The sequence below is a fragment of the Anguilla anguilla genome, chromosome 3, assembly GCF_013347855.1.
Source record: "Anguilla anguilla isolate fAngAng1 chromosome 3, fAngAng1.pri, whole genome shotgun sequence".
NCBI classification, from domain to species: Eukaryota; Metazoa; Chordata; class Actinopteri; order Anguilliformes; family Anguillidae; genus Anguilla; species Anguilla anguilla.
In genome coordinates, this window is record NC_049203.1 from 42067247 (window position 1) to 42084985 (window position 17739).

The 17739-nt window shown below is 39.7% G+C and overlaps 1 protein-coding gene across 1 annotated transcript in view; it reads right to left on the bottom strand.

Moving 5' to 3' along the window:
- Positions 1-4529: 4529 nt before the first annotated feature.
- The window catches only part of dop1b (DOP1 leucine zipper like protein B), a 51028-nt gene continuing 37818 nt past the window's right edge, over positions 4530-17739 (bottom strand). Inside the window, exons 31-38 of the mRNA XM_035409715.1 lie at positions 16597-16746; positions 16054-16115; positions 15490-15618; positions 13438-13574; positions 11995-12050; positions 11338-11490; positions 9605-9737; positions 4530-6278 (exon numbers count right to left, since the gene is read on the bottom strand). Of these exons, the coding sequence (XP_035265606.1) occupies positions 6024-6278; positions 9605-9737; positions 11338-11490; positions 11995-12050; positions 13438-13574; positions 15490-15618; positions 16054-16115; positions 16597-16746 (1075 nt within the window). The 3' untranslated portion in view covers positions 4530-6023. The remainder of the gene's footprint in view (positions 6279-9604; positions 9738-11337; positions 11491-11994; positions 12051-13437; positions 13575-15489; positions 15619-16053; positions 16116-16596; positions 16747-17739) is intronic.

Here is a 17739-nt window from a genome sequence, read left to right on the forward strand (position 1 = left end):
TTGTGTTAGCTAGCTAGCTAATGTAATTAACACAATCTAATGTCAGCTAACAATTAGAAAAAACGCTAGCTAACCCTAGCCGACCTCGCAAACCATCTCTCGAATGCAATGCTAGCTTGTTGCACAGTTGCATTGTAGCTAACTTAAGGCCAGTTCAGATGAATGATTCGCAACGAGACTGGATGCAACGTGCAAAATTCCAAGACGTCTGATTGTAAACGTTCTAAAACTGCACTTGGCGATTTGACAAGATCGGTCTTTTAAAACCTCAGGGCAGGCAACGGCTCTGCTACTAGCCAGTTCACACTGCTGCAATTTTCTCTGCAACATTCTCAAACCGTTTCGCCTCATTGCGATTCATTGATCTGAACTGGCCTTAACGTTACCGTTATTTACATTGCCATCGAGTTCATCAATATATTATAATGATCGGAATAAAGCCTGGGTATGTGGAGCAGAGCCGGGTCTGATTTCTGAAGACGTCACGAGAAAACGAAATAAAAGAATACGGCAGTATGGATTAGCATTGTTATTATTTTATCACGCTTCCTCATATGTTCCTTCAGCCTTTATGCCCTTTTTGATGAAGTCTCCTTTGTTTTTGTTTTATTCTTCTTGTTCTGATTGCTAATTTAACACCCAGCTCAGCTTTATTCTCGAACAGTTTAGCTAGCAAAACCAGAAACACCAGGGGTAACATTTTGCAAGGCAGTTGTTTCAAAAATACCGCACAACAATCATTCACGAAAAAGACTGCTTATTGTGCACGAGATACATAATTGCAGGAGCCACAGCGAATCCCGCGAATTCTTCTCTGCAGTGTAAATATGTTAATACCGGGCAAAAGGTGGATAAAGAACGTTTGCAGAAATTGATCATCACTAATTCTACCCCAGGTTTGCTACGGCATTTTAACCCGGCTCGGCAGTGTAAAGACACCTTGAGTTAGCCTAATGTTAGACAATGAATATGTACATAACGTTACTTTTATAACAACCGTTTTTTATTCAGTAAATAGTTAGTGTTATAGATGGCATGCCAACTGACTGACGACACACAGGCGACACTGGTTGGATCCGGTTGGATGGGAAGTGAGGTCCAAAAACACACCTGCAATTACCGCTTCTCGCCATTGGTACCGCCAAAGAGAACGAAACGGAAATCTTCGAGATTGTAACTTTAAATAACTCTGCAAAAATGGAAATTTACTTCTGCTTTTAACAACAGATGTGATAGTCGTAGGCAATAATTGTTAAGTGCAGCCAGTAGTGCAATCTCTATTTTCAGACAAAATATCCATGTGAGAAGGCTAGTAATACCAGGCAGACCTTTGCTTGAAACTGGAACTGCTTATAAAAATGTAAATTACACACTGACAAGCCTCAACAAATATTTGAAACATAGACATTCAAACTTAAAATCAAAAAGAGATACCATGATCTTTATGGCCTTCTGTGGCCATGCAGGGCCCCTCACCCCATTAATAGTTTTGTGTTCAATATCTCTTAAGTGATAGTAAGACTCTCCAGGAAAGGAGATACCATGACACCTCAGATTTGTATATATAGGCATCTCAGCTAGATGTGTCAGGGTTGAGTCAATCCCGACTATATACACTACCGGTCAAAAGTTTTCGAACACCTCAATTTTTCCAGTTTTATTGAAATTTAAGCAGCTCAAGACCAGTGAATGACCTGAAATGGTACTGTTGAGGAAAATCCAGATTTAACCATTATTTTATTCACATTTATGCATAAGCATTAATGATATATGTTCTTAATACCGTTTTATTCATTACACTCTGTGCAGAGGGCCTTTGGAAAATACAGGTTATGGTGGTCTGATTATTCTTTGAGGACCAGCAGCTGCGCCTGCCTTCAAGGCCAGTCTACAGCCTGGTACTGTTTACTTTATCAGTGGTCACTATGACAGTAGGAAGATGTAGCTGAATCTTAGCTGAGAAAAACATGTTTTTCGCCAGAAAGTTATTTAAGACACAGGGGCCCACTGTAGACGTGGAAGGGAAAGGTGGTGACGAAAGCAAAAGATAAGGTTTTCACATTATAAAAGCTATGGTCCTATCCTGGTTTGGAGAGGTCACTGTGACAAAAAGGGGAATCCCTGTCCAAATCTCTGGGTGGTAATCTCCTCCAGACTCTGGAAATAAACCGGTTAAGAAATTTTGAGAACTTCTTCCTTGATTTCTGTGTTAAGTTTCGAACCTGAAATGGAGGTGTTTCCCTTGACAGTACAAAGGTAAGTGGTAAACTGCCAGCCGATTTAAAAAAAATTTCAGGTTACCAAAAACTGAAAAATAATGTAAATATCAGAGTTATAAAAAAGGCCTTTTTCAGGGAACAAGTGATGGGTTAACAACGTACAGCTTTTCTGCAGCAATGGAAGTAAATTAAGCCTTGAAAGTGGATGCAAACAATTCCTACAGGTGTCCCAACTTTTGTTGATTACTCACAAACCCTCTGGCTGTATAAAATCAGTGTTGGAACAGACTGTATTACTACACCCTCTGGAGCATTATTTGGACAATTTTGCACTGCAGGAAGTGGTATATTGCTATCATAATAGCGAGAAAAAGGCAATTAACAAAGAAAGTCAGACAGACCGTTATAAGCCTTAGAAGTGTACTTTCCTTTTGAGAAATTGCAAGGCAAGCCACGGTGTCAGTGAGTACAGTTTCCTACACCATCGAAAGGCACTTGGAAACTGGAGGAAACTCTGACAGGAAGAGGTCCGGCAGACCCAAAGCCACAACAGAATCAGAAGACAAGTTTCTGAGAGTCAACAGCTTGTGTGATAGGCGGCGCACAGGACAACAGCTTCAAGCACAACTTAACAGTGGTCGAAGTAAGCAAGACTCAGTTTCAACTCTGAAGAGAAGATTTCAAGCTGCAGGTTTGACAGGTCGAGTGGCAGTACGAAAGTCATTGCTAAAATGGCTAAATAAGAAAAAGAGGCTTGCCTGGGCCATGAAGCACTGGCAGTGGACTACTGACGACTGGAAGAAGGTCTTATAGACCGATGAATCCAAATTTGAAATCTTCGTTTCATCACACAGGGTTTTTGTATGCTGTCGAGTAGGTGAAAGGATGGTTCCTCAGTGTGTGACACCAACTGTCAAACATGGAGGAGGAAGCGTGATGGTCTGGAGCTCTTTTACTGGATCCAGAGTTGGTGACTTGCACAGAGTGAATGGCACCTTGAACCAAATGGGCTACCACAGCATTTTGCAGCACCATGCAATACCCTTTAGATAATGCCTAGTTTGTCTGGGGTTCATCCTACAGCAAGATAATGACCCAGAACATACCTCCAGGCTATGTCAGAACTATCTTAGAAGAAAATAACAAGACAGTAGGCTTCAAATAATGGAATAGTCAGCAGTCTCCGGACTTAAACCCCATCAAGCTGGTTTGGGTTGAACTGGCCAGAAGGCAACCTACAAGTGCAACACATTTGTGGGAACTTTTGCAACAGTGTTGGGAAGATCTTTCTGAACAATATTTGATTTCCATTGCAGAACGAATGCCACGAGTGTGTTCAGCTGTTATATCTGCAAAAGGTGGCTACTTTGATGAGTCAAAAAATTTGAATAAATTGTGTTAAATAGAACGATTCCATGATTTCTTTTTTTTTTCTCCAATTGTTTATTTGTTCTATGCTTTAATTTCAGAGTACATTGAGACAACTGCATAAATTTCAATAAAAACTGGAAAAATCAAGGTGTTCTAAAACTTTTGACCGGTAGTGTATATTTGTAGATATTTTCTCTTTTCTTCACTATGCAAGGTGTGCTTCATGTTACCACATAGTTTGATGACCTGTCACTATGCTTGCCATTTCTGAAGGTGGGAAAGAATCCCAAGCAGTAGTCACAGATGCCAGGATAGCCTGGCAGACATCTGTGATGTTTCAGCCAGGATTTATTTTCATTGCTGAGCAGTATGGGCTTCACCAGTCCATGAGGCCTAAAGCTGCTATCAATTATGAGAGATTTATTTACCAGATGAGCAAGTCAACTTTAGTATTTACAGTTTACCATCATGTATTAACCTACAGACAATATAGCAGTAGCAGGATTTGTGAATGCAAAGTGCGCACGTCTTCAAATGTTTGTTTCCTTTCAAGTGGCTTTGATACTTTGAGCACAGTTGATTTGGAAATCCAGGGAAGGCTGTCATACACTGTTTTTGGGAATCTGGGGAAGACTTTTGTCTAACCATTTTGCCTGAAACATATCTTATGAAAATTATGTTGCACTGGTTTTGCTGTGTCCTACTTTTTATTTTGGTTCTGAATCATAAATGCAGTTATGAGCATTGGAGCTACCCCCACCCAAAAAAACAAAAAACAAAGATACAGTCAACATGGAGATGTACTGCCTTTTAAATAATAACCTTTAACTACATTAATTAATTCATTGTAAAGTCCTCCTTACAGCATTACACACTACTAGAATATGCAGTACTCCAGAATTTGGTCAGTTATTCCAATAAATTCACACTGAGACAGGGTATGATTCAAGTGCCATTTATTATTTTTTTCTTTACAGGTGACAGCTTTATTTACAGGGTTTATTTAATTGGTAATGATAATAGCAAGGTAATCATGTCATTTCATATAATTAATCTTATTTCTTAAAACACTGACATAATTTACACATTTATGTAAGGAATAAAAAAAAGACCCACTAAGACATGGACCACATATTCCCAACAAGACACAAGTTTGATTGACTGTTCCCGTGAATAAAAAAAAAAAAGCAGGTAAATGTGTAGTGTTTCTAGTCACATATAAGGCTTATTCTATATTGCACACTTAGCCAGTAATAAAACCACAGACACAGTTCGGGACTATTAATCATATTTCACACAAACAGGGTTTTCAGTCTTTAATCTTCCAAAACAAAGCTTGATATCCATCAATACGGAAATATAATTAAATACAGTAATTCCACCACCTCATTAGGTCACATACTGTAATTCTGACAGACCTTTATAGACTGTATAAAGAGGGTTTCATCTTTGTTTATTTAGCACTGTGGTGTACATTACCAGTGCAGTTTACCCCCACCCAACCAAAAACATAACCGCACTAATACTGGTACTGGTGACATCATAAGCACAGAGTATAACAACTAATCTATTTCACAGAAGAAAAACTGAATCTTGTCAATTCTAAATGTTGGGCCTATTCCCTCTGACACTTCAGGAGAACCCATGCCTACCAGAGTTAAGCAGAGTAAAAGGTGTAACAGCGAATGTACAGAAAATTTTACATTCATTAAATTGTACAATTCAAATAAACAAATAATTGTTTACCAATGACATGGAATGCAAAGATATTCTGTACTCCACATCTGACGGGAACATTCCACAAGCATTCCCAAGTTGATGTAACAGTTGAGGTACAAAAAATTAAAAAATCTGACGATGTGGGAAATATTTTGCCACCCAGTTTGAGTTTATAGTTTGACAGTACAGTACGTGACTAGGAATAAAACAGAATTACATAAAACACAGATAGATTACCAATAAACAAACAAGTCACAAGTTCTACAGGGGAAAAACAAAAATAATTATATCCAAACACAGGGATCCCAGGAATTCCAGAGTTCAGGGTTATGACTGGTAGAAAACAGAGAGGTTCTCCACAAATCATTAAGTAAGTTGGAAACAAACAATGGTACAATGCAGATAGAGAATGTTGGATACTACCTGCTAATAGCCACAAGGATCCTGGGAATATAGCTGGAAAGTATCCAACAATTACCACCAGCTTTGTTCTATTGGTTGTTACCCACAGACTAGACTCCATGACTGATGGGGGTTCTGTTTTCCTGCAGTAAGGTGATGTCATGACAGTCCTATCCCTATTTTATTTTTCCTAATGAAACTATCAGGGATAGCACAGTCCCTGACATTTCCTTTTCAACACAAGTGTCCTTCATCCAATGCCAAACCCACCATTTTGTCCAAATAAGTTAAAACATTCCAGTGTTCTGAGTTCTAGCTGTCCATACACTCCAGGAACTCACCCTCGATGACCTGCTCCAGCTTCCTTAGGACGACTTTGCTGTTTGCAGCAGGATATTCAGCCACAGGCAAGGGGTGGGGCTGGGGGTCAGTTCCAGGGCCCCTGAAAGAGCAGCCAAGCACCCGAAGGAAGGGCACCAGCTGGGTGATGGAGGAGATTGAGCGCAGAGTGAGGAGGGGGAACTCCAGGCGCTCTGGTTTCATTGCTTCGATCGCACCATTCTGCTCCTGGAATGAGAGAGAACATATTCTGGAATTCTGGGTAACACACACATATCATCACTAAGACTGGGTGCTTGTCATGGAAAATATTGGCTGAAGTCGCAGAGTAGTCACAGCAAAGTTGTTGAATATCACAGAAAAACTGCAGAAGTAATCAGTTTTAAAAAACGTTTATTTATTAAATTAATTAACAGATCTCATGCGCTATTGAAATAATAAGCACAACTGTAGCAACAATAACAACTGCTTGAAGTTTCAAAAAATGAACTACCAGTAACTGACTGCAAAGAACAAATAGCCTATAAGTAAAATATTGATAGGCTGTGGGTTCATTTAATATTTAATTGCAGAAAGAAAGAGCATGCTGTTTTGCCTGTAACTGAACAGAATGTCGTTAGAAATAGAGCATGCTCAAATTGCATAAGTAAAAACACTGTGACCTTGTGTCCATTTTTATTTCTTTAAAGTTTGTTTTGGTACAACATGTTGTACATTACTAGGTTTGGCCTTTGACCTATTTAGTCACTGAATGTTACTGGAATGCGGTAAGGAGCACTGGGCATCAACATTGCAGACGGGCCATCAAACATGTGATTGCATTTGGTATATACATTTGACAATGCATATACCAATAACACTAACACAACATGCTATGTTAAAGTTGACAGTTATCATCCAAAACTACTGAAAAAATCATGGAAAGCACAGAAAATGGAGGAAATCATGGCAAGAAAATGTGGAAAGTCACGAAACTGCCAAAAAAAACCATGACACTTGTGACTTCCTTGACAAACACCCAGCCGTAAGCATCACTGTCTTGTGGATATTTAATGAACACATTCACAAATAAAATATATTATCAAGATATTGCAGCAGTGGCATTTCATAATATATGAACAAACATGCAAAGTAATATGGCTTTCAGATTATGCAACATTACAGTGCTGAGAAATATTTGTAGTTGGCTTGCCAGAGCCAACAACTATTTTCTCTGTTCATGATTGTTATTCAACATTAGACTATGGACTCCTCAGTCATCCCATGACTTTAAAGCGAGATATAGACCTACAGAAATTGACTACCATAAATTTCCATATCTCTATTAAGTTGTTTGTACTTTGTTAATGTATGTATGACAATTAAGCAGGATAAATTCTCAGATTCAATTCATTTTTTATTCATTCATAATTCTATGCATGCAACCCTAGAAAGTGACCATTCTAAGAATTCTAATTTTGTGGGTATTAGAGTGGAAAAAACGTTTTTCTTACAAAAAGTTTATCAGAATAAACATAATCTGTCTTTATTCTGTGAAAACTTTTTTGTTCATCTTTATCAAGGGTACCAATAACCTTGGAGCCAACAGTTGGCCTACATGTGAATCAGTCACTCAGTATCACAGTTGACCAAACCAAAAACCTAAGTATTTTTCTTCTTTTTTCCTTATAGAGAAAGCATCCTGACATCTTAGTGGAGAACCTATGCTCACCAGAAACAACACAACTAAATCTGGACATATTTAATTGCTGGACTGCTCTGACCCTGTGACCAGCCAGTGACACTCATCAATTGGACCTTACAGACATCAGATCAGTATAATTGATTTACTGGATTATTTGCCACCTGACAGAAGCCCATGCCCCATCCATACTGTCCAGAGTTTGGTGTGAGATGCCCTTGAACAAGCTGGCTCACGAAAAATCATGATGACATAAGTTAAGAGGCTTACGTCGTTTTGCCACAATATCACAAAGGCAACAGAAATCCTTGAGGGTCAACTGAAGCTCCAGGCTACAAATGCAACAAGGTGGAATAGTGAGCAGAAGATGATGAGGTTAATTCTTCAGATCCCCCCACCACCACCCACAAGTATTTAACAGCATCAAGCCCCTGTTCCCTTCACAAGAAATTGAATCAAACTAATAAACAGCTTGGCGAGACACTGGAACCTTTTGAGGAAGGATTGATGCCAGGCTGAAAAAGAATAATTGGATTTATGTTATTCCATATGTCAGCGGTCTTGCATGACACCAAGCAAAATGGTCAAAACAATGAAATCTTCAATAGAAAAACAACAGACTAAACTTGAAGATATGGAGTGGTTTCAGCTGGCTGCCACCCAGGACCTAAGATTCAAACGTGACTGGTGCATGGATGGAGACAGACACAACATCAAGGAGATACTGACACACAAGGTCCTCTCTCTGTCCCTACCAAAATCATTAGCTGCAGAGCATCCCTCTGCACCATCAAGCTAGGGAGATACCAAGCAATCTCAAAGCTCCATCTCCAAAACATTTGTGAATTCTTTGCCGTGAATATTTTGTTTTAATACATTTTGCATTCACAAACGGCCGAGAAATTTGTAAATATTCTTGAAAAAATAAAGTATAAAAGCCTGTGCTGAAATTGGCTTGCTTTCCCCCTTGACTAAATGCTTGGTTTTCAGTGGGAGAGGTTAACTGAGTGTTAGTGTTGTAACAAAAACCTGGAGTCCGATTAAATCCTTTCTACAAGTAATATGTAAATGGTGCTCTTGCCACTTTAAACAGTATATGATATTCAGCATTGATAATAACATTACATGTAATCTCAGATGTGGTAAAAAAATAAAAATAAAAAAAACAAGAAATGGAATTTCACAGAATTTAATTCCAATTCAATTCTAATTGTTTCCTGTAAGTTTTTTTTTTCAAATTCCAATTCCAGTTCCAATACTTCAGTTGAATTGGAATTGATTAGTTCATTTGTGAATTGAGCGCAACACTGCTGGATAGTTAACTTTGATACCATTTATTTCATGTACATATCGCAGTAACTCTATTTTGAAAATAAAGATTGTTGTTATGATATATAAAAGAAAGTAAAAGCCTTTGACACTATAAGTTTTGAATGTGATACCCATTCATTTACATTAGTTACTGTAGCCCCAGAGATGTACGTTCTATTTGAGTTAAACTAGACGTGAATGACAGTAGCATGATGGACAGGTGGGGGACCCCACGATGATGTAGGGTCTTGGCTTCTCAGGGTGGTGGTGGCCAGTAGGGGCCTTGAAGCCAGAAGGGGCCACTTGCTTTTCTATGAACACTACAGTCGAACCTTGCCTTGTTCAGTCAAATAAAAATCAGACTAGGGTGGGGCCCACTGTGCATGCCCCCCCCCCCAACACACACACACACACAATGGGGGTTGCAGGGGTATGTGCTAGTGCTCATGTAGTTCTACACAAGTGTAACGGTAGCTAATAATACTGTAATGTGTAATGTTAGCAGTGAGTGGCACTGTATTTTAAGAGGGTCTATTTTGTGAGGTGTGATGCTCATTCTTACCCCAAACCTGTAACGCAGTCCCTCCATCACCCTAATGATATGGGGCCGGCATTCCAGCTCTCCTTCCATGATGCTGTTCCCTGGCCCACTGTAGCTGTCCACATCTACCTCAGGAACAAATGCCCAGCGATACCTGTGCACACACACACACACACACACACACAATGGATTACATTTTATTCATGTGGTAGATACCCTTGGTCTACGTGACTTTCAAGCACATAACATCAAGTGCAAAATCTAGCTGAAAGGGGCAATCAACAAGTTAAAGCAGCACTGGGCAAATGGTGCACAACTGCACAGTCTTAAGTATCATTTGCCAGGATGTAATTAATGGCACAAAACACCTGACTCTGTTGAATCTTGGAATGGATTGAATGAAGGCCAAGTAGTCAAAATTATGAAAAATACTTGCTTCACCTGATAGTGGCTCTATAAAGCACATCTATTTGTACTCAAAACTCAGCTTTTTGGACTTCAGACAAACTAGAAATACAGTACACGTTTCATCCAGCATGTGGTATTCAGACATTGTGCATTACATCTGTTTTACTCCTATTCACCACAAAATTTGAAGTGCGTTGTGGCCATCAGCATACTCCATAGGTTCAGAATCCTGTTTCCTGAGCATTGGCCCATCAGTCTCGAAGGAGTTCATTTTGGCCGTGGAATGCAATTATTTAAATGATGGAAAATACCATGGCAGGAATGTCTAAATCAAATTCAGCCTTCTTTACTGAATGTAAACACCACATTTTTAATTTAAGTTAAAGTTATGGCCAAAAATGCACAAAACATGGCTGAAGGTGGTGCTATAGAGCGTAAACAGTTGTACTTAAAATCCCTTGAGGCCATGAGTGAAATACATATGTGAAAGCTTCAGCTCATTTGCATGCAGCATTCAGTAATGCGTCACTTCCTGTTTACGTGCATTCGCCACAAACTCTGTGAGAGCAGTATGGTGAAACATTTTGTAAAAAAATATATTTTAATAACTTTTCATCACAATTGGTAAATTGTGAAAAATCTAATTTGGCAGAAATCATAAACAGAGCATTTGTTGGATTCTGAACGACTCAAGGAACGTGCCAAAGAAAGATCATGTCGCTTGGCCTTACAGTTCTTGAGATGCAGACCAAAACATGAAACACCACCAAATAGTACCACCATGTGGTCAAGGTGGATTGATTTTTGCAACTGAGTAGTGGGTGACATTTGCAAATTGTCAGCCAAATTTAGTAGTTCTACACCTTACTGTTTCTGAGATCTAGATACTTTTAGGCCAGAATAATAATAATAATAATAATAATAATAATAATAATAATAATAATACAGTTTTAGCAGCTATGCTGCTTGGTCCCCTAATAACCATGAAAACTAGTTCAGAGAAGATCATGTGAAAGACTAGAGTTAATCTGAACAGATTCACTATACAAGCACTGTAAGGCAAATGATATTAAAGTGCACATACACAACATTATGCCATTACTACAGATTATATAAAACAGAACAATAAATGACATGAATAATAAATAAATAATTGCTAAACATTTCACTGCAACTGTAGAATTTGAGTTTGAAGGCTACAGTGAACAGGACTGGCTTGTGGCATGGGATGCTCGGGGATAAAGAGGTGGGTTTTCGGCCCACGTTCGAAGGCCAAAAAGGGATTCTGCAGACCTGGTGGGTGGCTGTGTTCAACACTATGGCATAGCACTATGTTCAGCACTCACATCTGGAACAGGGGCATCCTGTCGGGCGGGAAGGACAGCGCCGTGTCCAGGAACTTGCAGGCCGACAAGTACATGTCCAGCTCGTTCTGAGTGAACACCACCAGCCCGTTCCTCTGCTGGCCTGCTCGTGCCCCGCCCCCCTTACTGAGGGTCCTAGGTAAAGAAGGAATGAGTGAGTGGGCGAGAGGCATTTAAGGCGTGGACTGCATAAAGGTGGGAGAGTAATTTCTTCAGAAAAGAACTTTCACGTGAAATAAATGATGCAAAATGACATGCTTGTGGAGAAAATAAAACTCCACATTGACTTCGGCCACCACAGCGTGCACACCCCTTTTGGCTGAACAGGCCGAGATGTTCACAAACCAATGTAAATGCAGAGATTGCCTGATTGAAGGGACAAACATACCATCTCATATTTTTTATATATAAGTGTATATATATATATATATATATGTGTGTGTGTGTGTGTATATATATATATATATTATTGCACTCAATAGCTGTTTTCACTGGAAAGTAAATAAAAGAAAGGGTGGCCTCTGACATTTAGACAGTACGACTATATATATTTGTAAAGAAATTAACATCTGGACTGACTGGGACAGTTACAGTACTAATAGAGGGATATTACAGTACTGGTAGGGATGGTAAACTCACTTTGGGACCTCTTTGTCTTCCAGCAAAACCTTTTCCAGTCGGACAAACACACGGATCTAATAATATACAAAGGAAACAAATATAATCATGCCACAATAAACCAATAAACAGTATGCAAACAATTTTGGCACCCTGTCAGTCAGTACGTAGTAACACTTCAGTTGGTAGTTCTATAACAGCTTCCAAACATTTCCTGTAGCCACCCAAGTCTTTCTATTCCAGGCTTTGGAATGATCCCCCCATTCTTTCTGGCAGAACTTTATGAGCTCAGAAATATTTGTAGGCTTCCTTGCATGCACTGCATGTTTGAGACCCCCTCACAGATTTTCAGTTATGGTCAAGATTGGGGATTGTGACAGTCATTCCAAAACCATTACCTTTCTTCCCAGTAAATCTCTCATGGTTGATTGAGGTATGCTTGGGGTCACTGGCCTACTGTGTAGCCAAATTTACACATTCTGGATGCAAATTGTTTTTGTATGGGATTCTGATATAGTGAATTAAAGCTGAAATAAATCTGTCTCTAATCGATTGTTTTAAAATGACCTCTGATGTGAACAAAGTAGATACTTTTTAAAAAAAAAGTGACTTGCAAAAAAAAAGTATGGAAACATGAAATGAGCAGAGTTGTGAAAAACTGAGTGGGAATCAGCTTTGGGAGTTATTTATAGCAATGGGCAAAGCAGTTCTTTTCAGTGCACTGAATCATTAGAATAAGTTAATTAAAAAGATTCGTTCAAAAGACTTGTTCACCGAATCGTTCAGTGCTTGACCAGAGCTCTGACTACGTAGTCCCACTCACTGAACTGAAACACGGCCGAACGTTCAGTTCAGTTCAGCTCACTAATTAGTGAACTGAGAACGGTCATTCATGAAGGATAAGCCAGTGAGCTAAGAATTTAGTTGGATAAAGATACCGTTTGCAAACTGAAAGCTGTTATAACAAAGCTATTATGTACAACACGTATATATTTTCGCAACACCTAATTATTAAATAAAATATTTGGTACTACTTCCTACTTCGAGACTTCGAGACATGAGAGGGAGAGAAGCGGGCTTGAGCGACTCAGCGACTGTCTATCACTCAGGGCTCACGTTCACTGTGCACGTTCAGTGAACGAATCACTGAACATGCACCGTTCAGTGTATCCCTGTGAACAAATCACGTTCGCTCACGACTGACTGAGAGCTCAACTGAACTGACTGAGAAATAAACGGATCATTTCAGGAAGTGATTCAGTTCAGTTTGTTCACCCGAAAGATTTGTTCTTTTGAACGAATCGCTCACGAACGACACACCACTAGTTATTTATTCTAATTGTTGCTTAGGTTGCAAGGGAGTTTCATGTGAGTTCCAAGGCATTGCCCTTGAAATGCCTCTCTATCTTTGTTATTATGATTTTGTATAAGCAGAAACAGAGAAAGCATATGGGATGGCCTCACCAGCTCTGTGACCATGATGGGCCACAGGGAGGTGAGGTGCTGGGGAGAGATCTTCAACAGGAGCACCCGAAATGTGAGAAACATCTGGGCCATCACTGAGGGCGTCTGTCCCATGCGCAGGTTTTCCGTCAGACGCTCTGAAGGGGAGGGGAGCGAAGGAATCAGTTAAACAGTATTAAATAAAAGACTTAAACAGGGACCCAATCAATATAGTTATGATGGACGCCATCATGCTCGTTAAACCCAGCTTAAAATTTTGAATTTTTTCATTTTTTTTGTGCACAAATATGAAATACTGTGACCCAAGTCATCTGTTGACCTTTCAAGAAGACAATGGTGCTTTCAGTTATTAAGAAATTAGCTAAGCAAAGGGGAAAGAAGATGCATGAAGGAGCTGATATTCTCTACAGGCAAGAGACAGCTAAGGGAGACCTATAAGTGATCAATGAGAATAGTGGAGTCTATTTTCTCCCCAGAAGTCCTTTAAAAAACGTCTACACTGGCCAGATTTTTCAACCAGAAGCAGTAAAAAAAATCCTGCGATGATACTTCTATCAAATAGTGAGTGATCAACACAATGCATGGTTTTGGAACAGACTGATAAATCAAACCGGTACAAGTATAGGGAACAAGACAAGCTATCCTTCCGTTAAAGAGGGCAGACAGTTCTGTTTGTTAGAGAAGCATAAACACTTCACAGAGCCAAAGAAGAGGTAGCAAGGTCAAACAAAAGAAAGGGGAGATAAGGAGGACAGAAAAATAAAATAAGAACAAAAAGCCATTGATGTTCAACACATAACGCTGATGGGGTACTATATCTGCTTAGACGGTGTCCAATTTCATTTCTAGGCCTGGTTCTATGAATTCAGGATGGTGCAGACAAGCATGCACTCTCTGCAGTCCACTAGCTGAGCAATGCAGGCATTGCATCAGTGGATCTGACTACATTTCATGTACAGCTGATGCAGGAAGACTACAGGTGCGCAACTGACCAGAGAAAGTGCTAGTGTGCAGTCTTGCCAACTGACTGCCTCTCATCCTGAGTGAAGTCATGATCAATCATGTCCTTATGAATCTGCACTGGCTCTGGAGACCAGCACATGGAGCACAACCACTCACTGCAACAGGATCTCATCAGGGCAAAGACCCTGCAGCTCCCTTTCATTCCATTTAATTCATCTTTCTTTCTTTATTTCTTTCTGGTCTTGTTTAGTGTGTATGATGTGAAAGTGAGTTAGAATATCACCCTGGAAGAAGGCAAAATGTACAATAACAATATATCACACACTGTTGCATGCTTGGCATGAACAACTGGTTGTTATCTCTGTCTGCACTTGCTTTCCTGCTCCAGGAATAGTATTTGTCACCTGTCCTTCCAGCATGGGTTAAAATGTCAGTACTGGTCACATGACACACTGCCCTTGTCCTTTTGAATTGGGTGACCAGTTGGCAGAGCTTGTGTGGGGCGTATGATTTGTGTAGATTAAGACATGATAAGTATGGTATCATTGAAACAACCAGTTATGCAATATTGAAATCTGGTGAGATGCATTAGGGAATGAGTTCCATGAGCTTAATGGCATACATAAACAGTTCCGCTGTATAAATAAAAAGGTAAATGATAATAAAAAAGTTCACTAAGTTTCAAAAATATGCAAATTAAGTTATTTTGATAATATGTTATAGTCTAACTTTCTAAACTTATAGTCAAAACTTTATTCTAAGTTAAAAAATAAAAAATAGAAAGCATGTGACCGACTGTGGGAGTGGAGAGCAATGCTTTACCCTTAGTACTGCCTATAGCCAGGGGTGCCATATGGGGGGGGGGGGAGTTTAGATGATTCCAAAGGCCCTGCTTGACAGTGGCCCTCAAAAAATATTAGAACCTAGGCTTTTTCTGGGTTGGTGGGGCCCAAAGTGAGATTTTTTCATGGGGCCCAAAATCCCTTGTGGCACCCCTACCTACCTACCTACCTACCTACTTACCTACCTACCTACATCAGTATAAGTGGATAAGCGCAAGTCAGAGGTGGTACTGTGACAGGCCTTCACCTTGAATAAGCGGCAGGTAGAGGTGATATTGGTCCAGCTCTCCGCTGAACATGGCGAAGGCCTGGCGCTTCAGCAGCATGGCCTTCTGCTCGCAGTTTGGGGACACCTTCAACGCGCTGCTCTGCATGCCTGACAGAAGCACACAGACAGAGAGATTTCAGGCTTCTCCCATGAAGCATTATCTACACATATCATATACACAATAAGCATTTTGCTTTTTCAAAGCATATCATACTGTATGGATCTCAAAGGCAATTATTGAATTGGGAACTGAACTCAAGCAACAGCACCAGAGGTTTATTAGATTCTATTTTATTAAATCCGTTTTTATGAATTCTTCTTCATTTACTTAATGGGGCCTAAACAATAAATTGAACCTATACTGTATACAATTAATGCCAGTAATGCCATTTTAATTGGCACACTTTGAATGAAAATAATGCTACATACATAAATGAATAAAGAGTACTACTATTGCGGCTGGTTCCACTACTACTACTACTACTAATAATAATAATAATAATAATAATAATAATATAATAATAATAATGATAGACCACTCACTCATCAGGTCCTTAAACATGGTTTTCTCGTGGGTCAGCAGGTGGTCGATGATGGAGCGCCAGCTGAAAGCGGAGGAAGGAGAATATGGTGAGAGACAGCCCTTCAGAGTGCAGTGGGGAGAAAAGCATTCCGTAAGAGTGCTGGTTTGATGACAGAAAAGAGGTGGAACCTTCCGGAATAAAGCCTCAGGGGAATCTGCCCTGCTGCACACCTGAGCACTGCAACAGACCTACTGGCACACAGGGTCTCCTAAACTTGGGGGAACCAGCAACATTACATAATAACAATTATATTAATTGATTATATCAATAAATTTACTAAAATGGTACTGATAATAACAGAAATAAAGTAATACTAATAACAACAGACCTAGTATGTATAATTTAGCAATTTATTGGAATTTAATCTATAATACATGTGATGGTAATATCATTACGAGAATTAGTAATTACAATGAATTATTACTTCCATTATTCATAGAAATAATAAATAAATAAATAAATAAATAGGGCAGTGAGAAGACCTTCCCCCTGCAGGTCTTACTGAGTAGCGCAGGCTGGGTCCATGTGAAAGAACAGCGGGTCCACGTAGAGGTCAAAGGCCTCCTTCTTCCAGGCTCGCTTGGTGTAGGCGTATCCACTGAGGCTGCTCAGGAGCTGCGCCCCAGCACAGAAGCTGGGCGTGTTGTAGGCGCTGTACACCCCAAAAACACAGGACAGCATTTTGGACTCATAACAAGAAAATAAATGCAAATGCAATGATAATAGGTATAGAGTAAAAATATTAAATGGCCACGATAGACAATACATATACACAGGGGCCACTTTATTAGGTACACCTATCTAGTACAGGGTAGGACCCTATTTTGCCTCCAGAACAGCCTGAATTCTTTGTGGCATTGGATTCTACAAGGTTCCGGAAACATTCCTTATATATTCTTGTCCAAGATAACCTGACAGCATCATGCAATTCCTGCAGGTTTTCTGGCTACACTTTCATGTTGCGAATCTCCCATTCCACCTCATTCCAAAAGATTGATATCTGGTGATTGATATCATTGATGTCAACTGTAGCCACTGTCATGTTTGTGGAAACAGCTTGTGATGATGTGTGCTTTGTGAGATGGTGAATTATCCTGCTGGAACGGTTCTTTTGAAAAAGGGTAGACTGGTGTTATAGAGGGATGCACACGATCAGCAACAATGCTGAGGTATACTGTGGCATTCAAATGATGCTCAATTGGTATTGTAAACCCAAGGAAATGTCAAAGGGCTAGGTCAGAGTGGCCTAAAGACACAGCAGGAACTGGGAGGGGGTGTAAACGTGTGTGTGCATGCGTGAGTGTTTGCTTACACCTACGAGCACTATGAGTCTGGGTCAGGCCATATCTCAAAAATATCTCTAAATCCTTTATATTTACTGTTACTATAATGCTCACCAGGAGAGGGTTAAAAAGTGTTAGGGTTAGGGTATTGGAGATTATAACAATAATATATAAAAGTGAAAGAAATTAGTATTCCTGATATCCTCCCCTGATTATTAAATATGCAAAGGCCAGGAGAAGAGGGTGTGTCCCTCCCCCTGTTTCAACGACATAAAAGGTGGGCCTGTTGGTACGATACGTAGTAAAATGATTGGTTAATAGGCAAAATCAGAACATGTTCAGGCAAGTGGAATGCTTTCAAA